The sequence below is a fragment of the Meles meles genome, chromosome 3 (genome assembly GCF_922984935.1).
Source record: "Meles meles chromosome 3, mMelMel3.1 paternal haplotype, whole genome shotgun sequence".
In the NCBI taxonomy this organism is placed as follows: domain Eukaryota; kingdom Metazoa; phylum Chordata; class Mammalia; order Carnivora; family Mustelidae; genus Meles; species Meles meles.
The window spans coordinates 111,405,885-111,433,792 of NC_060068.1; the positions used below are offsets into that span (position 1 = coordinate 111,405,885).

The following is a 27,908-nucleotide window of genomic DNA, read 5'->3' on the forward strand; positions in this document are numbered from 1 at the left end:
AGAGTGCATGGGGTCTGGTGGAAGAGGGCTTGTGTTTCACTGCTCTGGGTTCAGGGCTAGTACTGAGCCCAAATCGCTGGTGGAGAGGACAGATTTGCTGCTTCCACTTGTCTAATGACCAGCTCTTGGTCATTAGACTGTTTGGAGGAATAAAAATGAAATTTATAGCCCCTTGGGACAGAGGGGGAGTGCTAATCTGGTGTTGACACTCCATCCCTGGGAAGGAGGATCTATAATCACAGTTCAGCTCCGAGTGGAGGTCTCACTGCTCGCAGGATATTTTCATTCCCTCAGTGGATGTGTCATGGCTTATGGTACACTGGCTTATGGTGCCCAAGTAGTGGCAGCCATGACCTCTTACTGGCCCATGCCACAGGTTAGCGGCTCTTGTCTGTATTCAGATTCTCAACGGCGGTAGGCACCTCAACTCTCATTAGCATATTCATTCTGTTCTTAGATGCTAGTATGCTTGTGGTACCTTCTCAATATGGAGGAAGGAAGATGGGGAGGATGGGGGACTGAGTGTTAGTTAGCTGTTGCCATAATAAAGCTTTATAACCAAACCCCTGCAGACTTAGTGCTTGGCAGCAACAAACACTCGAAGTCTTCGAAATCTTCAGGTTGCATGTGGTTCAGCTCATGGAGGCTGCACATGGCTGGGCTGGGGTGAGGGTACTCCAGGCAACAGACTGGATTCAGGTCTATTCCATACACATTCCTCCTAGCACCCAGGCTCAAGGGGCAGCTGTCACCTCGAGCGGACTCTTCTAGCAGTTGCCAGACTCATGAGCCAGGCTAAGCCACCTTCATGTATTTAATTAAGGTCTCTGCTAGGGTCACTCTGGCTCATTTTCTCTTGGGTGAAGCAAGTCACGTGGTCAAGTCCAACACCAGTCAGGCAGGGGAGTCTGCTCTGCCCAATTAGAAGGGGAGGAAGGGAACAGTCAAGTTACCCAGGCTGTAACCCAGAGAAAAGTATGATGAAATTTAGAGATTCGGGGTCTTGCCTCAGGCATTAGGAGAAGTCTTTCTCAGAGAGTGTGCTAGACTCTAGAGAGTGATGCTAGACTCTAGAGAGTGATGGCCTCCCAATGTTGTCTTTGTCCCAGTCCCTGGGACTTATGAATATGTTGTCATGTGGCAAAGGGGACTTTGCTGATGGGATTAAGATGAGGCTCTTGCAATGTGGAGATATTATCCTGGATTATCTTGGTGAGCCTGAAATAACCTCCTTTATAAGAGGAGGCAGGACACAGAGAGAAGGCTTGTGACCACGTGGTGATGGAGCAGAGCTGGAAAGAGGAGTAGCCCTGTGCTGGTTTTAAAGAAGGAGGAAGGGGCCACCAGCCAAGGCATGCGGGCAGCCCCTGGAGGCGGTCAAGGAAGCGGATTTTCCCCTGGAGCTTCCAGAAGGAACCGATCCTGCTGGCTCAACCAGTCCTTTGACACTTTAGCTCTCTAAGACACATTGCTTTTGACCTTCTGATCTCCCGAACTATTGGAAGAATAAACTTGTATTGTCTTCTTTTTCTAATTTAAACTTTGTGAGTAATTTTTAAAACTTGTGAATTTCAGTAACTTTTAACAGACTCAAATCCTTGAAGAGACAAATAAAATCCTGAAAATACAGAGACAATTGGTTGTGTATTTTGGACTAGGTCCTGGGTAGGGGCCTGGTTTTTTCTTCCAGGTCACATGGCACAGGTGTGCCCTCCCGCTCTCAAGTGCAGTTTCCCTTCTCCTGCTGCAAATGTGGGGTCATGTAGTCTGTCCGCTCATCAGTTCTCCCGTGTTTATGATGGGTGATTGGCCATATTTTCCTTCTCCTTGGTGGCTTGAGCTTAAAACCTTATTAGCTTATGCACTCTACTGGCATTACTATTTTGTTAACTGTACACAAACCTGGAGGTAATGTTGAATGCATGGTCTTATCTATGGTGGAGTATGGATAAAGGACAGACTGTTTGGGGGTGTGGCTCAAGAGTTGGTCATCTGAGGAAGAGTGCCCCCCTTGATCACCACCACCATGAATGCTAGAGAATAGAACCTGATCCAGGAAATTATGGAGTCTTTTAACTTCTTCCCTTCCTTCTTCCTTCCATCCACTCCTTACTTCCAGCCTGGGATGACATAATCTGCTCTGTTTAAAAATCTGGCTAACTGGTGACTCTGTGAGGATGAGGTGGCATAGACCAAGGAGACCAGGAAGGAGGATGGCACCTTAATCTTGTCAGGAGGGGAGGAGAACTCCAAGAAGGGCAGTGGCAATCAGGACACATTTTCAAAGTAGAATGATTGGGACCCAAGAAGCTTGGCTTTGGGCCTGCTATGTTTGAGGCATGTGGTAGACACTTCCCAGCTCCCTGCTTCAGGACTGAGGCCCTCAGTCCCCCAGCAGAACGGGGTGTAAGTTGATAATAGCCCACAGCTTCATCCATCTCTTCCCTTGGCTCAGAGGAGCTTCAATGCCCAAGGAATCATGGAAACTTGGAAGAAATGGTTACCAGAAGGATGGGAGTGAGAGTTTCTGCCAGATTTGGCAACACTGAGGTCACCAGTGACTTCAGCAAGAAGAGGATGAGGACAGGCCAGGTATGGGTTGTAGGGGCATGAAGACCACATGGGAGAAAGAGCTGGTCTGAGTCTTGAAGGAAACGTGGGAAGCAGGGTATAGGAATTCCTGCCAGGAAGGGGAGATGATAAGTGAAGGAATCCAGGATGGAGAAGCCACCTAGTAGGACTGGAAGGTGGGGGAAGGGGGAAAGGATGGCTGGAAAAGTGGAAGGTGTCCAGGTATGGTTGTCTTATATAGTAGACTCTGGAGTTAGAGCAGAATCAGCCAAATTGTCTCCATTCATGTGCACGTTCTCTTGGGTTCAGGGTACTGTTCTTTAGTTGACATGGGACATTTTGTCCCCAGAGGATGGACCTGGCTGTTCACATGGATGTTTTGACCATGGTCCAAGGACTCCATGATTATGAATGCAGCTGTAACAGATTTTCTGAAGGTAGTTCCATTAAGCTAGTTGAATGCCTTCATCAGTTTTCTATCCTGGCTAGTAAAATTGTTTCTAATTATTTTTCATTAAAAAAATTTTAATAAAATTATTTTCAAAGAATTTAATCCTATTTTGTGTGAATTATATAGGAAGGATTTAATACAGCTATCAAATTATATCCGTGATAACTTCTGACATTCTGAATTTTCTGTGTGACCACTGTTTCTAATGAAACCAATTTTCCTGGGCAAATATTTGAAGATCTAGATTTTAACAAGACAGTTTGATCTTTATATATATATAATCTCCAACAAATTTTACAATGTGAAATTTTAACTATTATCAGTTCTCTTTGGAAGAGATCGTTCCTTCTTTTTTTTTTTTTTTTTAAAGATTTTATTTATTTATTTGACAGCGAGAGAGAGATCACAAGTAGGCAGAGAGAGAGAGAGAGGGAAGCAGGCTCCCTGCTGAGCAGAGATCCCGATATGGGACTCGATCCCAGGACTCCGAGATCATGACCTGAGCCGAAGGCAGCGGCTTAACCCACTGAGCCACCCAGGCGCCCCGAGATCATTCCTTCTGATACAATTCATTATGACCAGGATAAAAGGTTGATAGTTTATATTTATTTCTTCACTAATTTATTACAAAATTATGCATAGGCCTGTGGGATGTTGCTGGTTTTCTGCCTTGTCCAGGATTGGATGATTAAATTGTAAGTCCCTGGATTTCTTTGTGGGCTGTGCGTAAATCGCGTCCTTTGAGGGGCAGGATGGGGAAGTCAGGATGCTGCAAGGCCTACACATGTGCATAAGCTGTGGGACCACCTGCCTCAACTCCACAAAGTGCTCCCACATCGAGTGCTCCCTCTGCCCAGTCTCTGTGCTAACCCTTCACAGACACCTGTCTCTCCTGCTTCTGGACTCTTATTCCATTTTACAGAAGTGCAGACCGCAGCATAGTGAAGTCAAGAGGCATGACTGCAATTGGATCTGAGGTTCGTGGAAATGCAAAGTCCATACTTTACACCCCTGGGTTACAGTGTATCTCACTGTATCGGTGGTGCGCTCAGCGGACACCCACTGAGCTGTCTGAGCAGGGGTTGGGGGTGGGATGTGGTCAGGAAATATCTGGTCCAGACGTTGCTGTTGTTACACACACACACACACATGCATGCACGCTCCAGATGTGGAAACAAAAGCGCAGCAGGGAGAAGGGATAGGCCTAAGGTCAGACAGTTACTGGGTGGCTGGCTGGCTGCGATGCAGATTTCCAACGCCCGTGCCAGCCTCTGGGGTTGATGCTCATGGCTTTGCTCAGTGGTCTGCATGAGTGTCTGAATGTTGTTGGCCAGTGTGATGAGGGGGAGGCAGGCAGTGTGAGTAGCTCAAGACTGGGGATTCCTGGATCCCAATTTCCTTTATGTCAGGGAAGCTGGAAGAAAATGCCCCAGTGATGGGGACTCTTAAACCTTTGGCTCATCTTTACTGATGATGTTTGTCTGTTACGTGGCCCTCCTAGGTCCTTGGGGCTCTTGGCACGTTCTGATTTCCTCATTAGAAGGAGCTGCGTGGGACCTCCAGACTGTGTCTCCGGTCTGAGGGAGGCTGAGCAGGGAGCAGGGGAGAAGGCTGCCACTTCAGTCTGAGGGCCCAATGACGTACATGAGTTGTGTATCCCATCTTCATTGTCAATAATGCACTCAGACTTCTGGTCTTGAAACAATCACGGAGAAGAAGCCTTTTTCTTTATGCCGTTAAAACAGATTTACTTTTTCTGATTATATAATGAATGCTGGTTCATTGTGTTGCAGTTTTCCTATTTCATAAGGACCATCAGAGTTAGAATCATAATACTATGTGAGCAATAAAAGTCTTGTTTTTTCCCCCTCTTTTTCGAAAGCCCACATTCACACAAAGAAAAGAAGTGTGGGGCTCAGAGCATGAGCAGATGATTGCGTACTTGACCTAATTAGATGGAGAGGAAACTGACTGGCTGCTAACAGGCTGGGGTGGCTTTTCTCTATATGGAATTCTGGGGGACCTGTGCTGGCAGCCCCGACCCTCAGTCCCACCATCCCCCACTACCCCGGAGCGATGACAACTGGTCACATTACATATGCAAGGGAAGAAGGTTTTCAAAACTCTGTATCTCAGATAGTCTCCACTAATGCGAGGAGAGCAAACCTGTTAGGAGAGGGGTGATGTAGCTGGTAGGTTACTAAGAAAACTTGGGGGGGTCAGTCAGTCAGATTGTCCTTCCTTTTGCTGCTCTTCTCTGTCCCCCAGGAGTCTGGCTAGGGGCCCATACTGATGCTAAGTTAAGCACAAAGCGATGAGTTTGCTCTCTAAAGCTGGAGATATTCCTTCTGTTTCCAACATTTCCCCGCAGATGAGGCCCCACATCCGGGGACACTGTTCTGACAGAATGTTTTTAGTTGGCCAGCAAAGGCAACCCCAGGCCCTCTTTGCTGGTCTGTCTGCCTTCTTTGTTATCCTTTCTGGGAACAACGTGGACCTTTCCTTAGCATCTCAGGTGGCCAGCTGCCTCAGGAGTGTGCCTGCCGACCGCCCGCCTTCCGGCAGCCTGGGCCACCCCGGAGACCCTAGCCTCCATTAGCAGCAGAGATGCACAGAAAGTCCGACATCCCTGACCTGCCAGCGAGTCTTCCTTTGTTTGACTCCATTAGCAAACGACCTCCTAGACTTTGCGAGAAAAGATTCCAAAACCCACCTGCGATCCGAACAGCTTTTAGCAGGAACAGTTGGTCTACGCTCCTCTTGCAGCTCTGGGCGGAGAAAGAAGAAATTGCCATTGCATCTCCCAGAAGCATTTGTAAAAGGACTATTTATTCTAGGTACAGTCTATTTTGCCCGACACCTCTCAGACAGTCAATAATTCCAGTTTGTTTATGATTATCCTCGCATCCTCCCCCTCCATCTGCCTCCCGAGCCTGCGCCTCTTGCGGCAGCCGCCCCCCAGAACATGGGAGCATCTGTCTCTCTAATGACCGGCCATGGCAATCTCGACTGTTCAATATGGCTAGATGAAGAAAACATTTAATTTCCACTATATGGGGCACTCCAAAGCCAGATTTGACAACTGTTCCATCGAACACTAGGATTTTACCATTTCCTTTGATAACAAAAAGAAACAGTTCTTACTCCCAGAGGAATAGATTTACAAGACGGAAAGTTGATAACCAGGCCACTAGAATGACAAATGGTTCTAAAATACACTGTGTATTGACACTGATGAACGTGCATTGCCTCCTGAAAGATGGAATTCTTCCATAGAGTGTCTTGTTCTCAGCCTGAAGGGCTTATGGACATCTTAGAGGCAGAGCCTGAGTCCTGTTCTTGGGGCCTTCTCGGACTAGAGGAGAGAACTCTTGGGTGAGGGCCTTGGGGTCAGGCATGAATGGTAGGTAAGAGCACCAAGGGAAGGTGATCCCCGAAGGCTGGAATGGGGGTGCGGGGAGTTGGGTCAGAGAATCTTCATGTAGTGGTGAAGGATGGGAAGGGCCTTGGTAAAGGGGGAGTTGGAGGGGCAGGGACAGTGAAGATATCCAGATCATTTCCTACTGTGAAAGTGAAGGGCGGTCCGTTGGGGACCTGGGTAGAGGAGGGGGCAGCTCTGTGGGTAGGGAGAGGACTGTGGATGAGTCTCAGAGCTGTGGTCTTCTGCCCTTGGTTGAGATGGCTAAGTCATGGTCATGCATACACACAGAGGGAAGATATGCCTCCTGCTTCAGCTCTGTGGCTGAGGAGGGTGGGATCTCAGAGACAAACAAGGCTGTCATTATTGAGGCATGCTTTTGTGCTCCTCACCACCTTCAGGGGGTGTTTAAGCAGAAGACTCACAAAGACCAATTGGCATCATAGGAGCCTGGGACAGGGAGGTGGCCGGGCTTCGCAGAGTCCTCTGGGGGTGGGATTCTTGCTCCCATTCTAGAGACTTGTTTTCCTTCTTGCTTCTCTTTTCCCATGAGCCAGTGACTGGCCCTGTAATCCAGAGAGACGTAGCCACCCTGCCTGGCCGTGACACTCCTGCTCATGCTGACCCCTGCCTGTCCTTCTGGGGCTCCATGCCGGAGGCCTGGGCTGTGATGGGAGGAAGGGAAGGCTGGAGTCAGGAAATCTCCTTTTCACTGGGCAGACATCCTCAGAGACTAAAGCAGCGAGGAATGGGCCCAGGGAGTGGGCAGTGATTCTCCAAAAAGCACTTTCCATGAACATTTTGCTTTAATTCCCCACTGCTTAGGGCTTTTCTGAATAATTAATTGGTGGAGCAAACATCTGTCCTGAATTTTTTTAGGTAATTAGTAGGTCAGACACCTACCAGAAAAGAGGATTTCTTGGGCTCCCTCTGGGTCCTGTGTCTTCATAGTACTGTCCCCTCCTGGCATCGCTTTGTGAAAATGCCGCCTGGCTTCAGCTTGCTTCTTGGGTCACAATAAGATTCTGTCTCCACATCCCACACCTCCCAGTAATCTTGGTCAGCTCACCCTATGGTGGAGAGAATCCCTACAGATCTGAACTGGGAACTCCCAGGGAGAATAGAATTGTGTGACCTATTTCCCTCCATAGCACACATTTAACTCATGAAGAAGGTAGTGGATTACATAGCCTTTGTTAAGAGATTTTCACCATGTCTCCTGGGGTGTTATAATATCAGCCTTAAATATTTCTATCCTAAACTCCATTCAAGTAATTTCTAAGGCTCAGGGTGATAAGTGATTTAGTGATGCTTTCATTTTTGATACTTGTACCTTGCAACCGAGCAGAGAAGGGTGGCAGGGACTGTGGGAGGGAAGCGCTGGACTGTCATATACACCCTGCAAGCCTGGCTCCCTGTTATGTCCCTTCATAGGTTAAATAGGCCAGTGATTTCTGCTTTATCCCATCCATAGGAGATAGGGGGTGGGGAGTTTGGAAAGGGCAAGATGTGAACATATTATTAGGTATCAGCATCATGTGGATGGAGTTCTGCCCTTTGATTTCTGCCTGTGGATGTTTTTTCACTTAAGAGCTGGACTGGACGCTTGAGCAGGTTGTGTACTACTCAAAGGTGCGTAGCTGAGAGAGCAAATGGGGGCAGAAATCTGGTCTTCACTGTGATATCAACTCGTGTGCCCCTGGGGCTGTGTTTGCCCTGGGAGGGGCACATTTTCTGATTCATACAAAAGAACAGGCTGGTGGTAGCTCTGGCTAGGAACCCTTAGGCTGGTCTCAGAGCAGGGCCTGGTCACTCAGAATTCTTCACCTGGTGAATCCCCCCCTCAGGAAAGAGTATTTATGCCTAAACCCATGCACTCTGGTTCTTGTTTGCCCACTGCTGCAAACATTCTGCCTGTCCTCTGGTTCCCAGTTTAAGTCCTCTGAAGTTCATCCTCAGTGCATCCTTGAAGGCCCTGGAGCCAATCCGATGGCCTCTGCCAGGGAGTGCTGAGTGATCAGCATGAGTCCTCTGACCCATTATCTACCCACAACCAACGTTCTCCCCCCAGAGATTCCTCCTGTCCCAAGGCCTAGTCCTGGCACTTTGAGAAGACCGTGGGTCCCCCACAGTCTTATGTCTACTCTTGACTATGGGCTCCAAATTTGCTTCTCCAGTTGTATTACAAGAGAGAAGCACTTGAAAATCTCTTACCTGTGGTCTCAACTCTCTTTCCTGCCTCTTTCTGTCTGTTCTGTTCATGGCTGAGCTGGCAGGGCCTGGTGTTGCTGTCCCCACCTTTGGAAGGCCTGCCTGGGCTGTAATGTCAGATTTGTTTGTATTTAAGGAGAAACATTTGGCTAACTCTGCTGTCTTTGGCCCAGAGCAAAGGGCCTTTCCATCTGGTCCATCTGCCCAACAACCTGAGCAACTCATAGGGAAGGCAGGCAGATCCCCATTTAACAATGTAGAAACTTCCTTTTGTCTTGCATGCATAAATTTCCCCCAGAGACTCCACAGGGGCAGGGAGTCCTTGGTGGAAAGCAGGGTTTAGGGGCTCAAAACAGACTCGCTCAGCCTTTTAACTGCCCTTAGGGCTTCCCACTCATTACTCACCAAAGTAACCTAAGTCATCCTCCGGCTTCAGCCCAACACCAGCCTCAGTCCCAAATTACCCCAGGACCCAGGCAAGGTCTGAGGCCAGGAAGAAGATGGCGGGGTTGGGGTGGGGCCAACACACAGTCAAGGACATAAGGAAGTTTGCCAGCAGCTCTTTAGGTGCTAATAAAAACAAAAAGGAAATTAACCTAGATTCATTCTCTAATCACTAGATCTTATTAGAGCCTTGTTACATAATCTATCTTGGTTTACATTCTCTCTTAACCTGTTTTTTTAATTGGTGGCAACAGAGCTAAAGAGCCTTGTGTTGGACTTATACATATGCTGGGGTGGGCAGATTGAGGCAATTTATTGTAAGCATAATTCTGGGAGAACCAGAGGTCTCTGTACAAACAAGAGGTTGTTACTAAGAATGGTTGCTTTGTGTTGTGGGAACCGTGATTAGGAGGGATCGGCAATGCAATAAAGGACCACTAAATTAGCAAGTGCCACTGCTTGGATAGAATCACGGGGTTTGGGTTCTCTGGGCTGGTCCTTGAGCTTGCATGGGCCTGCCAAAGCTAGCTAGAGAAAGTTGGGGAGGGGAAATCTTATGTTTATGTAGAATAATGGGGGTGGCAGATTCAGTGCACTGGACTACCCCTGTGCCTTTCAGTCTTGTAAGTCTTGCTTTCTCTGCTCTCACTGCAGCAGATGGCAGGAGGCCCCAGTCCCCAGGGGACACCTGTGGGAGAAGGCCCACCTTAGGCATGATGAACAATAGGGAGAACGGGACGTGGCTCAGGTATGGCCTCTTCTCATATATATTACAGTCAAAGAGAAGCTTCCCTTCTCACAGCACCCCTGGTGGCCAGGAGGACTTATTGGAGCATTTTCTCCAGCTGTCAGCAGGGGACAGGGACTTTGTGTGTGCTCTGTATTCTCATCCCTGGATTAGGCAACATGACATTGTTATCTTCAGTGGCTAATTTGGTCATTGCATCACCTAAGTGTCTATTCAGTTTCTCTCATTTTTTTCTTGGTGGAAACAGAACAGAGCTCTTTGCGTACTGTCAATGTCTTTTTGCAATCCTAGTCTTCCCTCTCTGCTGGTTCATGTTCATTTAGCTTAGAATTGGTGTTTCATTTGATCACTGCTCACAGTTTGTCTGGATTTTGGGGCCAGAAATTATTTTTTTTTCTGCCTGGGGGAAAAAAAGTAGCTATATTTAGAAAGCAATTTCCAAACGAGATTTGGGAGCCAAACGGATTCTATGATTCAGAAACTAAATGAAAAAAAATTTTTTTTTCTTTGTAAGTTTCTAATTTTCCTTTAGAAGAAATATATGAATACTTGTGTGCATATATGTGTCTGAAAGAAGGACAGAGCCATGTAGGTTCATGAACTTTCATTTCTTATTTCCAATAGCCTATAAATGAGAAAGATGAGAATCACACATGCGCCTAAGGCCTGCTTGCTAACTGTTGCGCTCTCTTCGGGAGGATGTACATGTTGTACACTTCCGAATTTCTGATTTGTAGATCTCAAACCCTTTGAAACAAGGAGTGGTAAAGGCAAGCCTCTAGTCCAAAGCATCATTGCAAGTGTTTCAAGGATAATGGGGTTGTCTTAACTGAATGGAGTCCTTACTATTAATTTTCCTTGCTTTATTTTTTGAGGCGTCAAAAACACTTGCTTTGCTTAATATATTAGCATTCATTTCTAAGCTTTGGAAACTAATCCGACTTTGAAAGGAGAGTTTTAAATTTGAAATATGAGGCCTGTATAGCGGTGCCTTGGAATCATTAACCGTCCCTTCAATATTAATTGCAGGTATATCCATCATGGGGAACTTGTTTGTCATTAACGTGAGGGGGATGCGAAAGCAGAGACTCCTGGAACCCCTCCAGGGATAATGTTGTCACTCAAAACTTTGTTCTGGAATCGATCTGACCTCAGAAATGGGCTGTAACTATTGACAAAATGACAGCTGGTAGTTTTAACAAAGCTGACTAGTGGCAGTTTTAGCAAATGGAATGGGAGTCGGTTTGTGGGAGAATGTGCCAGGCATCTTGGGCCCCAAGTGGAGTTTTTGTGGATGAGGCTGATGAGCCTGAGGGGTCAAAGGGCAGGGCACCTTGAAATTGATGTGTAATTCTACGTTTCAACCCCGGAGGCGGCTTATTATCAATGCAGCCCCGCTGCCCCGAACTGGGCTTGCTCAGGGCAGGTGGAGTTTATATTTGTTTTGGTCTCTGCTGAAAGGAGCATTAATCTGTATGTATACTATATGTGGATCTAAAAATTGTAACCAGGGACGCCTGGCTGGCTCAGTAGGAAGAGCACACAACTCTTGATCTCAGGACTGTGAGTTCGAGCCCCATGTTTGGTGTAAAGATTACTAATAAATAAATAAAAACTTAAAAATTGTAACCATTTGTCCCATTCCACCAAGAGCCTCCATAGGCTTGTCTTCTTCTCATGCCTTTGTCAACTTGGATATTATTGATTCCCTTTTGGGGCTGGTGACTTTTTTGTTCTTATTCAGCAATGTTGCCTGTTAAATTCTAATCTGGGTCTAAAACGTTTTCTGATAAAGACAAAGCTTGAGGATCATCCAGTTGGACGGGAAACTAGATCGGTAGAGGGCCCTTGGGGGGCATATCCATGGGAAGGGCTTATCCTGCCTGGAGGAGCCAATATCCTTGCTCTGCAAACCTTTCTGGTTATGGCAGAATGGGCCAAAAGGGAGTGTCTCTTTTTAAAACTGGAGTTTCTTTTTTTACCTAAACTACGCTGGTTTCTTAAAGAATGCCATTTTCCTGGTACAGATGGAGAAAGAAGGTAGGTCAGAACTGAGTCATCATGCCTGAGAGCAAAGAGACCTGACCCCACAGAGCGTAGAATTTTCCTGCCTCCAACCCCAGACTGTCCCTTTGCCAGGCCAGGGAATTTTCTATGGCAATGCAGTCCAGGTACAGGACTATCTGGTTCACTTTACTCTTCAATAAATTCAATTTAACAAACACTTATTGAGTGCCAGGTCTGTAAAATTACCATGGAAACCCAAGTGGAATCTTTAAAATCCTCTGGGGGGAATTGTTCAGTTCCTACACCCATCCATTCTCCAGTGAGCAAGAAGGGTGCATCTTGATCCAAACCTTTGCCTGATTGTATGCTTGCGCTCAGCCCGAACAGCAGAAAGGGGAGACAGATGGAAGAAAATGTGTAAAGCCAATAATATGGCTTTTTGCCCCCTGTGGTGTATGTTAGGCTCCCAGGGAAGGGGGTGAGGAGCCAGGGCTTTGATTTCTGTTGGAGCAAAGAGCTGAGTTCACTTGCAGCTGCCTCTGCTCCAGAGTGTCACCGCCCACATGCTCTGCATCAGGGCAGGACCTACAAAGGGATGTCTGTCTTGGTGCCTGGTGACAGCCTCATCCGTGGGCCCTGCAGCACAGTGGGGGCCATAGGCTTCAGAAGATCAAAGCCTCAATTATGTGAGGTACTTGTCACATAGAGAGAGCAGGGCTTGTCTCTGACACAGTAGAAACCACAGAAGCAAGGTCCTGACAGGGCTCTTCGAGAAACCAGAAGATATCACGCCATGTATTCTTAAGAAAACAGTAGTTCCAACTGTGCTTAGGAAAGTTCCATTTTAGAAAAGGGCAAGATGGGGTTTGACATTTAAGATCATTGTAATGATTATGGTTCTTTGCATTGTAAGTGATTTAAAAAAAGAAGGAAAGAGAGGAAGAAGGGAAAGGAAAGGAAAGGAAAAGAAAAGAAAAATAAAAAAGAAAAGAAAAGAGAAAGGAGAACAGAACTGGCTTAAACCATGAGGAAAATCTGCTGGTTAAGTTAATAAGAAAAGCGCATATGTAATTTCAGGTAAGGATTGATCCAGGAACTCGATAATATCCCAAGGACACAGCTTTTTCCATTTCTCTGCACTTCCCTTTGGGGACTTCCTCATCCACATGGAGCAGGAAGTAGGAACATCTTTGCCTCAGCTTTTCTGGCAATTCCTGAGATTCACCCTGATTGGATTGGTTTGGCTCATGTGACCATTTCTGAACCAATTGTCGGTGGACAGATGACTCTCACAAGCCCCACCCCTGGTTTTCACAACCAGCTTTTTAGTAGAGCCAAAGGGAAATGAAGAACTTTTGAGGGGAGGTAAGTTCAGGAAGGCAAACAATAAATGTTTGTTACAGTTTCACAAAGGGCATTACTTAAATTGACCCCTACCTTTGCCTGCTAGTAGCTATTTATAGATAATTATAAATAACTTTGATTCACAAATGTCAACATCTACCATTTGTTTGGGAATTTGCTATTAGACCTAAAAGAATTTAATTTATATGAATTGCATCATTTAATCCTTGTACAAATCCCTCAGACTGTGATTGTGTATTATCATCAATCCTTTTGTACAGGTGGGGAAACGAAGGTATAGACAAGTGAAGGGACTTTCCCAACATCGCAAAGGCAGTAAGTTGTAGAGACAGCATTCGAACTCAGGTCTGAGCCTCTAAAGTCCATGCATTTAAAGGCAAGAGGCCAGAAGCATTATGTCATAAATATCACAGGGTAAAGATTTCCTACTAACAGAGTGTTTGAGTCTTTTCCTGGACCCTGTGCCCTTTCTAGGGAAGTGTTCTCCTGATTGCTGCATTCTGGGACTATTTTTGGCACTCACCTGCCATGAGACTTGGGTCTCTGCCTTGCCCTGAACCTGAGCTGCCTCACTTGTAAAAATGGGAGCTTGTACTCTGGTGTCTCAGCCGTTCCTAACTCAGACACCCTAGACTTTCTGAGTCTGACCTATACTGGATTTGTTTTCATTTTTGTTTTTTTAGTTTTGGGTGGCAGGAAGGAGTCCTGCCCCTTCACCCCCACCCTGCTGCCCCCCATTCTGGTATAATTCTTCTTAGGAGAGAAGATTCCTTTTATAGGTTCTTGTTTTTTCTCCGAAAAAAAGGAATATTCAAATATTTTCTTAGCTAATCACCTAGAATCTAAAAGCAGCAAACAAATCCTATGCATGTGATGTATCATGTTTCAGCCTGTGGACTTTGATGTCCGCTGGGCACACACCTGTTGCCAGTTAGACAGCTCTCTGCCTGGACACCCCCTTCCCCACTCCAAATTAATGAGTTGCTTTCTCACCCCGTGGACCTGCCTGAGGTAAGAGGGTGCAGGTGTGCACAGCACTGAGGTAGTGACCCCCATGTGAGAAGGTTATGTGGACAAAATGCCGTGTTCTCCCTTCCCTTCTGCAGGGTCCAGAGGCAGCAGTTCATGGAATGTTGTCTGTCCTAATACAGGCTGGTGGTCCTAGAGAGGGGATGCTTCTAGGGGATAGGGAGTGTTGGAATCTTCCAAAAATGTCAGAAGCCAACTCTGAGTTGGGAAGTGTGGTGCTGAATGTCTCTTTAAAGACAGACACTTCTCCTAAGCCACGTCTCGCATCTGCCTTCAGTCACAAGAGCTCAGAGAGAGGTTGGATGGACTCATTGTGCCCTTCCAGGTTAGCTTTTTAAAGAACGACCCATAGAAAGAAGAATAATTGAGGCCACCCAACAGAGCAGGGAGTATGGATACCAGAGTGGCTTTGTGACAGACTGAGCATCTCCCTCCCGGGAGGTAGGGGTCTGTGTCTCTCTGGGATTTCTGGCTCTTACAGTGTATGACCTGACATGGCGGTCGCCATTGGTACCCATCCTGCTTGCTTTTCCCACTGGTGTTCCCGCTCCCTGGCTGCTCTGTGTTGTGATTTCTCTAGGAATTGCCCTCTGCCCAATGGGAGCTATGTTGTCCCAGGAAGTTTTGCCCCCCATTTTTCTTTCCCTGGGGTCAGTGACTGACAAAAAAAGGGGTGCAAAAGGTCAGCCCACTTGCCTCCATGTAAGAACCACTTCCCAGGTGCCATTGTGTTTCAGAGCGTGTGGCGGTATCCAGCTGAGGTCAGACCCCAGCTGCAACCACATCTCTACCTTGTCCTGCTCCCTCACTCTTCCCAACACTATTTGTTGAGTCTAATACATATGTCTGAGAATATTTGCTCGGTAGATTGCATGGACCCAAATCCCTGTCTTAGTTTGTGTTTCTAGGGAATCTGACCTTGGGTACCTGGTCACCGTTGGCCAGGATTGCGTCATCAGCATAGGATTAATAGGGCACTGTCCTCCGTCTATTCCAGTCTTGCCAGCCCCTTCTCCTTCTTTGCCTCCCCAACCCTTTCTCTCTTTATCCTTCTTTTGCTGTTTCATATGCCTGTGTATATATATTTGCCTACCCACCCACCTACCATCCGTCCACCTTTCTGCCCATCTGTCTACTCATCCAGCTATCCAGAGATGGACCTTCAAACTCTCCTGTATGGTGAAAAGAACACAATTCAAGTTCCTCCCAGATGAAGACTGCTTGGGGACACCTACAGCTCCTAGGCTGAGCTTCCTTTCTGTTCCTCTGGAGAAGGAGTAGGGCTGGGAAACGGAAGGACAGGTGCCCTTGCTTCCAGCTAAGAAGAACACCCATCCACAAGGGGGAACTGGCCTTGTGAAGCCAGCTTGACTCACCTTGAGTACATTGTCTACCATTTCATGTTTTTTTTTTTTTTTGGTTTTGTTTTGTTTTGTTTTTTTTGTAGAGACTCACCTCTTGGCCCTGGGTCAGTGACAGAAGCGCGATAGGGAGTGTTTTTCACTTATACATGGTGTAGGAAAAATCGAGGTGAGTTATCTGGCTGCTGTGTGAGTGCTTTATTGATTAGAGAGCGCCAATCAAATTAGCTGTCAGAGGAGAATGCAGATGGCACCATGTGGAATGGATTTTCTATATCCCCTAATTGCATTATTTCAATCAGTGGGTGAACATTGCATGGCCTGCGGTGGGATCTGGCGGGAGGTGGGGGTGGGAAATAGGGGCAGATTGACACGCACTGTCTAGGCCGGGTTGAGGACGTGGGTTTACATGTCACAGATATTTTAATATCAAGATTGAGGCATTAGCAGAATGGATCTGGATTGCCTTATAGATTAATGCGGGGCAGGGGCAGGACTTCAAGCATGTGCTTACAGGAGAGAATGCCTCTCTCTCTTGGAGACTGGACATGTGTCAATCCCTAGCATGAGCAGATGGAAACAACTCTCTTCCATCTTTTGAAGGTGGTATTGCTTAGCACTTAAGAGCTTATGTTCTGACCCACATCTCAGTTCTACTCCTCTACAGTTGAGCGCCCTTTGGCAGGCCACTTACCCTCTCCAATCCTCAATTTTCTCATTTGCAAAATGGGGCTGATAATTGTACTTTCCTTACAGACTCCATTTGTAAAATGGGGCTGATAATTGTGCCTCCCCACTTAGTGGGGATCAAAGTAAACATGTATGCCAAGTGTTCAGCACAGTGCCTGGCCCATGCTTGGAGCTCTTTCTTCTGAAAGTCATTTATGTTTCCTTTGGGTGCTTGGAAATTTACAAGGGCTCCCAGGTCACATTGTGGAATGGCTGGTTTAATAACAGATGAAGACCTAAATGCATGATTTCTGCTCTTTTCAGGAATTCTTTTTATCTATTCATTTAACTTATATCCTTTTATCTATTTATTAATTATTCTTTGGATTTGGCTCTTCCACTGAGTGGGCAAGATAGACGTGAGCTCTTCTGAAAGGCCCAGCCTGGCGGAAACTTGACTCTTCTGTTGGTGGGCGTAGAAAAATCATCAGTGTTTTGGTGGCTGTGGTGTGGCCCTCCTGGTGCGTGGGTGGGGGCTCTGAGAGGCACAGGTGCCTCTCCAGTGGGATGGTGCTGGTAAAGGCAATTCATCAGTGAACTCCTGACACAGCCAGTCCCATGATAGCAACTTCCCTCTGCACTGAGGTGGCCGCAGCTCCTAGCCGAGGACTCCTGCAAACTTCTGGCAGACAGAGCTGGGCCGGAGTGAGAAGGAAGCGGGGATAAGATCTATGGGGTCTCAACCTAGTCTCTGAGGCCCCAGAGCATTGATGCCAAAGCTCCATTTATCAGTAGCTTTGGGCCTGGGGTAGCATTCTTGACTCCTGTGTGTCCTGCTTGCAAAGATAGCTTTGGCTGTCCACGTTGTGGCCACTTCTGTCATTAAAAATTGTTTCTTTCATCTCTTACTGAGACCCTTGTCCTTTCTTGGACAAGTGTGTTCTCTCTCCCAGAAGAAGGGAGGTGGCAGATAAGGGATAGCCATGACATGGCATCAGGGCCAAGCTGGCCATTTGGAGAAGCCCGATAAGTTCTTTGACAGTGTCAGTTACTCTCCTCTCCATTGCCATGGTCAAGCACATTGGAGTGGGGCAGGCAGAGGAGGGAGCTGGGAGATTTTCCAGGCCCCCAGAGCTTCATCCATGCGATCCACCCTCAGGCACTAGGGGTACAACTGTGGCCTAGGCCAAACTGTCCAGGTCACAGGAGGAGAGAGGAAAGGCTCACACCTCAACCACATCCCATGCCCTTCACAGGTGGGTTCCTGGGTCTGCAATGTGAAATGTTCTTTGTCTTGCAAGAAAACCCACAAACAAGCAGACTCCAGGAAGTTCACAGTTCAGAGACTAAACTCTTTAGAGACAAAACTCCAGGGAAATCTAATTAGGAAGCCTGTAATCCAATAAGTCTCAGTGCTCTGGGACTGCGTATCAAAGAGAGAGAGGGAGGGGGGTGGCGGGGGAGAGAGAGACACCAGGAGGCAGAAGCCCAGCGACTCTTTCCATTTGGTTTGATGAGAGCTCTGGGTGCGGCAGCCTGGTTGGGACGTTGATGGACTGCTGCTAGTCAGTGATCCATAGGTGGGATGAACACGTCCTAGAGCCAGCTGGTTACTCTGAGGCCTGAGAAAGGTAGACATTGCCTATGAATACCCCAGGGGAATCCCCAAACCCTCCTTTCTATGGACAGTGCAACCTCCCCGTACATTGTAGGCATATTTCCAGTGTGGGGTGACTGACTTCTCCCTGAATCATGTGGCACCTTGCTGGATCGCTGCTGCACACCGACAAGGCTGCACTTCATCTGGGATCTGGGAGCCACAGTGCAGGACAGACCCCCGGCAAGGAGCAGAAGCAGCAGAGAGATTGCCCAGCAAGAGCAGGAGGGCCCAAGCCTGCGGCTCTTCTTCCTTAGCTTGTTCAACTCTGTCCCCTCCTCTTCCTCCCCACCAGCACTTCCCTGGCTTGCACACCAGGCATCTCTTGTCTGCACTGTGATGCTGTGACCCACTCACTGTACATTCAGGTGAATGATGAGAGGGTTACAACTACAGAAGGTACCATTACAGAAAGAGTTTACAGAGTTGCATGTGACCTATGGTTTCTCTTACCTAGGTCAGAACCTGTGCTCCAGAAATGCGTGCAGACACTGCTGGATTTAGAGTAATAACTGGTGTTCTGGTCTTTAGAACAAGGCCTAGAGGCCTTCTTCTCTTCAGTCTTGCCTCTTCTGTTCATCCTCCACACTGTGGACAGAAAGATTTTTTTTCTAGAATGCGACTGAGCATGTCCTCCATGATTTCCTTTCCCCAAAGGACAAAGCCCACACTCCCTGGAAGACTCCTGGACGTGGCCGACGAGACCCTGCCTGAGGGATCCCCGTCCTGCCACCTCCAGGCACAGCCCATTACTATCCTCATGCTCCCCGATAACATTAGGTTCAAGGATGGCAGAGTCTGGGTCACAAGCGAGTTTCCCCACTGGCTGTCTTTTTCTGTATTTCCAGCACCAGAGACCAGTGTCCTATTTCACAGAGTCTGAAAATTGGTCACAGAGAAGTGAATGCTAGCTTTGGTGATTCTGTCATGATTTAGCTTTATTTTCTCTCTCCCTCTTGTAGGTGAGCGGGAGCAGTAGGGCACGTCTTCCTGAAATACTTCCCTGATGCTTAGTGCCTTACAAAATGGGGGGGAGTAAAAATGAAGTGTAGGCCATTATGAAGATATGGGGTACGGCCTCAACCTGCAGAGGTCCTGGTTTGCTTGTGACAAAACAAACCTACTCTGGCAAGATGGCAAATTTGCTTTTCTGTTGTTGTGGTTGCAAAGAAAATTTCAGACCCTTGTTAACAGACTCTGACCCAGAGGCAGGAAGGCAGCAGCAGAGATGAAAAACGGAGAGGGTTGTTTGGGGACAGGGATCTATTTTGGTAAAGGAAAAGACAAACAAGAAATAAAATAAAATAATAAAACAAGCCAGCAGGGAATATGCTGCGACCTTTCCTTTCTAAACTTGTGTTGCTTGTAGGGAGGAGTCAAGTGGGAGGTGCTTCTCGGGCTTTTCCAGGAGACTCATTGGTGATGGATGATGGTGAAGAGGGACACTGTGGAGCTGTGAGGGCTGTCAGAGGGAGAGGGAGTTCCTGAGGGGGCCCTTCTTGAGAAGGAGCCACTTTATTTTTTTTAAGGTTTTATTTATTTATTTGACAGACAGAGATCACAAGTAGGCAGAGAGGCAGGCAGAGAGAGAGAGGGAGAAGCAGGTTCCCTGCTGAGCAGAGAGCTGATACGGGGCTCCATCCCAGATATGGGGCTTGATCCCAGGACCCTGGGATCATGACCTGAGCCGAAGGCAGATGCTTAACCCACTGAGCCACCCAGGGGCCCCAGAGAAGGAGCCACTTTGGACAGCCCCGCAGGGTCCCCCTGTTCTTCGTGATCCTGCACCACACAGTTCCCGCTCATTGTCACCTTCTGGGGCTGCCTTACCTACGATGGTGATGTGTGTACACACAAGATGCAACGGAATCCTGGGGGAAAAGATGTCAGATATGGAGGACAGAGGGTGAAGGCTTGACATATGGTTAAGCAGGGCTCTTGAAGAAGAGAGCAGAGCAGCTGAAAAAGGAGGAATAAAGATATTCTAGAAGAAAACATCAGGCTGAGAGAAGACATGTCTGTGCAAATTGGAAGGGCACACCATGCTCCAGGCAACCTAAGTGAAATGAGACCTACGTCTAACTATATCTGGTAGCATTGGAAAACCCATCTTTATAATGAAAAATTTCAAGTATACATATAAGTAGAGTGTTAATACAATCAATTCCCCTACCACCCAGATTTTTACAATCATGAAAATTTTGTCCTGCTTGCTTCTCTTATCCCCTTTTATTTTATTTATTTTTAAAATGATTTATTTCTTTATCTGAGGTGGGGGTGCAGAGAGAATGAGCAGGGGGAGGAGCTGAGGGAGAGGGAGAAGCTGTCTCCCTGTTGAGTGTGGAGTCGGGGCATGGGGCTCAACACCCAGGATCCCAGGATCATGACCTGAGCTGAAGTCAGATGCTTAATTGACTGAGCCACCAGGTTTCTCCCGCCCCATTTATCCCCCTTTAAAATACTATTCTTCTTTTTTCTTTTGTTTATTCTTTTAACTTTTGCTGAAGTATTGTCAAACTGAGGGAGTGTTGACATAAAACATTGTATGTTTTAGGTGTACAACATAGTGATTTGATATTTGTGTATACAAATTTTTGTGGTGAGAATTCTCACCACAAAAAGTATAAATAACATCCGCCACCATACATGGTTGCAATTTTTTTTCCTTGTGATGAGAACTTTGAAGATTTATTCTTTCGCCAACTTTCATATATGCAGTACATTGCTGAAGGTGTCTAAAGCAAATCTCAGACATCATCTCATGCTCTCTACCTATTTATTATACATCTCTAAAAATGTAGATATTTTCTCACCTGGCTACAATGAAAGGATCATACCTACTAAAATTAACAATAATCCTTGATATTATCTCACACCTCTCCGTCATAAATTTCCTGGAGTGTTTACAAAATGTCTTTACAGTTGGTTTGTCTTCATCACAATCCAAAAACCAAGTCGTTACATCATCTTTGTTTGCTACGGTGTTTTTAAGCTATGCCCTCAAATTTTTTTCACACCCCTTTTTTTCAAAAGATGGACACCAATTCCCCTTGCCTAGAGGGTGGGTTGAATTTAGGGCTTTTCTTTTAACAAGGAATGTGGCAGAAGTAATAGTATATGACTTCCAAGGCTGGGCCATACGACACAGCGGATCCTCCACCTCGAGCTCTCTTGGAGGGTTCACCGTGAGGAAGCCATGTGTCATGGCATGAGGGTGCGCAGTAGCCTCTGGAAAGTTCCGTGTGGGGAGGCTCCGACGGCTCCTGCCAACACCGACTGTATACTCACTAGCCATGTGAGCGGGCCGACTCAGAGAGGCATCCTCTCTTCTAGCCAGACTTTGCTGTGTGTGCAGCTCCAGCTCCTGTCCTAACTGCAGCCCCAGGCAAGACTTGAGCTCCTACCACCCACCTAATACACGTCCCAGACATTTTAAGGTAATAAATGTTGATCATTGTCTTAAGCCACTTAGTTTTGGGGTAATTTGTTATGCATTGATAGATAACTAGGAATTGCTATGTTTAAAAGTCTGTTTTTGTGGTGCCTGGGTGGCTCAGTTTGTTAAACCTCTGACTCTTGATTTTGGCTCTGGTCATGATCTCCAGAGTCATGGATTGAGCCCCATGTTGGGCTCCATGGTCTGTGGGGAGTCTGCTTCAGATTCTCTCTCTCCTTTCCCTCTGCGTTTCCCCCTTGCTCACACACACCCTCTGTCTGCTCCAGATAAATAAATAAAATCTTTAAAAAGATAAATAGAAGTTCATTTTAATCTAGAACATGCCCCTTTATTAAAATATTTTTTTTCGTGGTGTAAAACTGAGTCCGTTGTTTGACAGAATGTCCTACCATCTGGATTTGCCTGTTAACATCATCATTTAACTTGTTCTTCTGTCTTCTGTGTTTATTGCAAATGGAAGTTAGATCTAACACTTTCATTCTGGTTCACTATTCTTGGCAAGAATATTTCATAGGTGGTGGTTTTTGCATGAAATGCTAAGCATCAGCAAATACCCTGCTCTGCGTGTTATCACACTCAGTAATATTAAGACAGAACCGAGGTTCAGAGGGTCTGGCAACATTTTTGAACTTCAGGGACAAAAGGGAAATGTTCTATGTGTGAGCTTGTGGTAAGAAAAACTAGGTTTGCAGCCATGGGCCATAGCTGGAATTTAAGAATTTTATAACCAACCAAGCTGGTGTTTTATGCATGAGTAAAGACTGCAGAATGGATGAATGCAAAAGTTCAGAAATATATACCGACTTGTTGGGGGAAAAATATCTTGAGGATGTTTGTTATTTATTCCTGCATTTGTTTGTTAACCCAGCTAATGCTTGAGAACTTCCCATGTGCCTACGTGTGGGCTAGAACTTGAACTGTCCAGGAGGGAAGTTAAGGATTCGAGCCTTAAGGCTTAAGTTAAGGATGAGAAGCCTTGCATGGGATGAGGGCTGCGAGTGGTGAGTCTGAGCCAGTGGCCCACAGAGAGACATCCTTGCCATCACCCTCAATGTGCCTCTGTTCCCAGCCAGCTCAGGTGGTCTCCTCCTGTGGGTGGGAGTTTGTGATTGCGAGCAGTGGGCTGGAGAGCTGGGGAGCCCCTGCGCTGTGAGCACTACTGCCTGAGGGCCCAGGGGGAATAGAAAAGGAAAGACAATCACTGTGGGAAAGCACTGGCGGCCCAGCTGGGCAGGCAGCACGAAGGAAGGGGAGCCCAGGAGGCAGGCTGTGTGGAGGGATGGGCATCGTGCTGGTGTGCTGGCAGTTTCAGCTGAGGTCAGGGTGGGGCATGGAGCCTGCTGATGGCTCATGAGTAGGCCTTCCAGAAGTTTCTAGCCCTGGTTCTGGGTCTGGGCTAGGGATGTGAAAGGGCAATAAAAATGCTGTGGAGCGGACAGGCCGCAGAGATGGGCAGGTAGCAGCAGAGATGGCCCCCCAAAGCCCCCTGTATCTGCCTCCTGTCTCTTCTGTCTGGAGCTCTAGGGCCCCACTGACGCTGGAGTTCAGTGCCTTGCAGCGACGTCTAATACCATCCCCACATTGCAGGGGTGGGTCATAGGTGTAGGTTGCAGCCTCTCTCACAAGTGCCCCCCACCTTCTTACATTAGGGAACAGGTCTGGGGGGTGCTGGGGATGGGGCGTGAATCACCTGATTTCCTTCTCTTCCTGCAGCTAACTGGCTCTACGTTGACCTTAGAGTGTTCCTCCACTGGGTCTGAGCCATCAGCCCCAGATGCCCCATGGGGAGCATGTGGTTGGTTGTGCATAAATCCCCAGGTCCCCTCTTCAGTGCCAGGTGAGGGGATCTTATCAGATAATGCCTGAGCAGGGGTCCATGCTCCCCTCTGGGAAAGGAACTGGAGAAGGTTTAGAGAAGCCAGAGTCATAGAATGAGGAAGAAGGGGCACCAGCATTAGAGGTAACCAGAGAGCGCCCTAATTTCTCTGAAGGTATATCTCTGAATGGATGTAGAGGAAGGTGCTGGGACCCTCACTGGTGGTGCTTTTCTGCTTCCTGTCTGCGTGAGCTGCTTCCTGCACTGCCGGGCAATGCTCTGTAACTCCATGGACACTCCAACGCCCCCAGCATTCCTTTTATCCTGTTTTATCTGTTTCTTTTTTCGTTATTGCTTCTCTCATGAGGTAGCCTAAAAATAACTGTGACCCAAAACTCCTTTGCTTGGCCTTCCACCCTAGCCCAACTCCAAATCTCCAGCCTGTTGGTGGTAGTGGTGGTTGTTTCTCCCTGCATATGTACAAACTCCTAGCCTGTCAGCCCTCTAAGAAACATCCCTTGCACTTTCTAGATGCCGTGTGAAATGAGATTAGACAAGGTGTCAGAGTGTTTATGTTTGCTGTGTGGCCTTGTGGTGTCTCTTGACCTCTCTGGTTTCCTGCAATGTTCTCCACTTCAGCTGGCTCTCTCTCCTGTGCTGTGTGGCCTGGTGCTGATGAAATAGTTTTGAATCTTCTCCGGAGTGTGGATGACTTGCTTTGTGTCCATGACTGCTTTCAGGGCGGGCCCTCTAGTCCAGCCCAGCCCAGCCCAAAATGTGAATGGGCTTTTGTTGGAGGAGCATGGACACAGATGACTTGGGTCTCAACCTGCCTGAGAGAGCTTCCAGTGTGGGCCCCTCTGTCAGGCAAGGAAGGCCACATTGTACTGTGGTGTGCTGTTCCTTCAGCCGTTCTCTCTACTGCTTAGGTAGAGGGAAAGTGGGTCAGCTCTTTGCCCTGCTCTCTCATGCAAACTGGTGGGGAGTCCCAAGGCAGATCAGGGGCAGAACAACCCCTGGCCTGAAGATCAGGCCCAGTGTCTGCATGCCCACTCCTAGGGTCCAGTTCCCATCTCGCTTCTTCTCTGGGCACATCCAAGGCATTAATCCTCTCTTTCTTGGTTGTATTTCCCACCTTCTTTTGTTTGTTTGTTTCACTTTCTGCTTTTTGTGTTCTACTCTGTTCTCTAATTATTCCAGAAGCCAGACAGATGGGCTGATTTCTTTAGCCAAAATGAAATTTAAAAATCATCCGAAGTAAATGGGAGCCTCAGATGTTTCAGCTAACTTGCACGCCTCTTCTCAATGGCTAGTTTGCCATCACAAGGACTTCTTGTTTTAATACGCCATCTGGGCCTGACCATACCTCCCTCCAGAAGGCGTCTAGCAGCTTTTCTGGCCTTGGCAAAGGACACTGTTGGCCAGAGATGACCAGCTGGAATGTGAGTTCCTCCAACTTGTGTAGAACTGGGGGTTATTCAGGCTGAGTAAGACATGCCAGATCATTCTGTCCCATGTCACGTGTCCATTGTGTGACCTTGGGACCTGCAGCCTCAGAGGGCAACAATCTACCCAGGATCCCATAGCTGGGAGGAAAAGCTAGGTCTCCTGGCTCTTGGTTTAGCTCCCTTTCTTTCCCATCATGGAGGCTGTCACAGAGAAGGGGCTTAAAATAAGATCTTGTTGGAAGAACACATGACTCCAGAAACCAAAACTTATTTATTTATATATTTATTTAAAGATTTTATTTATTTATTTGGTAGAGAGAGCACAGGCAGGAGGAGTGGCAGGCAGAGGGAGAGGGATTTTTAGTATATGTGCTGCCGAAGCGAGCACAGGCAGAGGGAGAGGGAGAAGCAGGTTCCCCATTGAGCAGGGATCCCGATGTGGGAGTAGATCCCAGGACCGTGGGATCACGACCTGAGCAGAAGGCAGATGCTTAATCGGCTGAGTCACCCAGACACCACAGAAACAAAAATTTAAATTAAGAAAGAAAAGAATGAATGATTTTCATCAAGAGGAATATTAGGAGTATTGGTGAGGAGAGCATGGTTGAAGGACGTGGTCTCTTATGCTCTCTACTTTGGAACGCTCTAGCTACTGCCTTAGAAATAAGACATAAATAAGAAATAAAGGTGTATCTTCCCACACCACTTTAATAAATAGCTGTTCTTCAGTTGTATGCCCCAGGGCCTCCATTAGTTCATATGAAGGGGAATCAAGTCCTAAAGGAGATTGCTTCATTCAAGCTAACCTCATGAAGTCTTCCTCGGGTTTGTACTATAAAAGTCAGTTTCCTAGTTCTACATGGACAAGGGGTCTACCAGACAGCCAGGTGGTCTGCTGCTCTGGTGGATGCTCTTGAAGGCCATGGAACTATTCTCATCATCAGAAGGTTGTTCAGCAAGCCCAGAATGAGTACCAGGAGTGTTGGGTGTTCTTGGGGATGTTACTACCAAGTTCATTCCCTTGCTCCTGAGATGCCTTCTAATAACCAGGACCAGGTCATTTTGGAATCTGACTTCTGCCCTTTTGGACTGGGGAAAAGGACAGTATAAAGAACAGAATTCTCTCTCTATCCCTTTGGTTTGTCAATCATATAATCTTGAAATGCTTTTTCTTTTTCTTCTTCCCTTCTCCCATGATGTAGTAAGGTGTGTTGGTGGTGGGTATGATGACTGATTAGTCAGTAGGCTGAGAATATTGAGGTGGGAGAAATGAATGTTGGATGCAGTAACCAGATTGACTCCGGGCTGTTTCCGGTTGAGGAGGGGTGAGGTGGTAGGACTATGTTAGATGGGGAGATTTTTCTTGAATGATGGGAGGAAACTTCTGCAGTGAACTCTTACTGGTCATTCACGGGGTACCAGGCACTGTGCGAAAGGTTCATCATGTGCATTACTTATTGAATCTTCCTAGTGAGCCTTAATAAGATTATTATCCCTGTTTTGTGAATGAGGAAGAAGCCATAGAAAGTTCAAATGTCTCTGCCAATGTCATGCATTGGTCAAGCCAGAATTCAAACTCTGACAGCCTGGCTCTAGGGCCCAACAGTATATGGCTGTCTGGACAGGTGTGTGTGTGTACACGTGTTCATGAATCTGCCTATGCAAGTGTGCACAGCTGAGGCAGACAAGAGGTTGTAGCAGTGGGCTTCTTTTATTTCAGCTACTTGCATCTCCTTTCCTTGTTCAGTAAGTATCCCTCTGGTCCTTGGTAGACTTTCCTCTACCTGATCTCAGGGCTTGCTGCTCGTAGCCCTGGGCACAGCGAACACATGGCTGGATCGCGCCTCTCAGATGCTGTTCCCTGCACATGGAATCTGGAGTGGAGTTGTCTGTGTGCTGTGCCCTGAGGAGGTGGCATGGGAGCTCCTGCCCCCACACACTCAGTCACCGATCGGATTCCTGTCCTTCCTAAGATCTTGGATTCTCTGAGCTTCCCTTTATCCATCTGATAAACTCCTCTTTTTTTTTTTTTTTAAATCATTTCTTTTTCCTTTCCTTTCCTTGTCTTTTCTCTTCTTCCTTCTCTTCCTTCTCTCTTGCTCCCTTCCTTTCTTGCTTGTTCCCTTCTGATATACATTGCTTTAGAGCTGAAGATACTTCAGCTGATACTTTCCCCACTTCTTTTGCTTCATCCTCTTACAGTAGTTCTGTCTGGTCACAGACCGTTCAGTCTCTCCGTCACTTTAAATCCTGTTGCATCTCCTAAGGGGGAAATTACCTCACTGAGGGCAGTTGTGTGTCTCGCCAACTGATTCCAGTTCTCTTTCACAAAGAAATTTTCCTTCAGGGACAGTCTTCTGTTCCCTCTTTTCAATCCTACCCCTCGCTTTCTGGAGGTGTCTTGCTTCTAGGGGAGCATGATGTGCTGCTTCCAGTGATAAAGGTGGAGATGCCTCACTTAACCCCGGCGCCAAATCATGTGGTACCGTGGGTCTCTTCTGGGAAGCTTTCCTGACGGAAGGTACCTCGATTCCTGGGCATGCTCACTGCACAGGCTCTGACTGGGACCCCTGCGGGGCTCTGCTCCTGCATCTAGGAGAATTTTGCTTCCATGGGCTCTCATCCTGAGATCCTTGAGCAAGGAGGGCCATTCAACTGTGCCACAGTTGTTTGCTGAACACTCATGGTCTGCTAAGTGCTAGTGAGAACTCTCCTCCACTCTTCTACCACGCAGGGCTGCTGCCCTGCTGGAACCAGTACCACTCTGTTGAGTGAACGGCGTGGCTCCCTTCACCAGGCCAGAAAGCCCTTTCCTCTGCAGGCCTTCTCCACACCCAGGCTCAGGCTATGGACAGAACGGCCTAGAGCTGCCACACCTGCTACCCTCACCTTGACCGTCTTTACCTCCTTGCTCTTTCTTTATGTCACAAAGGGCCAGCAACACCTGTCTGTGGATTTCCGATACTCCTCTTTTCCTCTGCTTTCCCTGCCAGACTCACAGTTCCCAGTGGGGCTTCCATCAGTGGCCCGTGCTCCCTCAGGCCAGTTCCTGCCCCATCCTCTTGGTTCCCCTAATGCTGTCCCAGAGCCTTCTGACCACATCAGCCTCTGCCTGCTCCCAGCCTCCTTACTGTCTCATGGTGCTGTGTTCCAAAGGGTTTCGTTTTTTGTTTTTTGTTTTGTTTTGGTTTGATTTTTGGTGGTAAGAAGCAGGATAGCCTCTGCTTTATACTGGAACTGCCCTTTTAAAACCAGT

General features: G+C 47.3%; 1 protein-coding gene across 2 annotated transcripts in view; it reads left to right on the plus strand.

The window, feature by feature from the left end:
* FSTL4 (follistatin like 4) overlaps nt 1-27,908 on the plus strand; it is a 672,404-nt gene that overhangs the window by 130,983 nt on the left and 513,513 nt on the right. Inside the window, exon 1 of one of the 2 annotated variants that reach the window (XM_046000919.1) lies at nt 9,762-9,843. The exons of the other annotated variant lie outside the window; for it this stretch is intronic. Coding sequence (XP_045856875.1) covers nt 9,809-9,843 — 35 coding nt within the window. The 5' untranslated portion in view covers nt 9,762-9,808. Of the gene's footprint in view, nt 1-9,761; nt 9,844-27,908 lie in introns of those variants that run through there. 2 annotated transcript variants of the gene reach the window in all.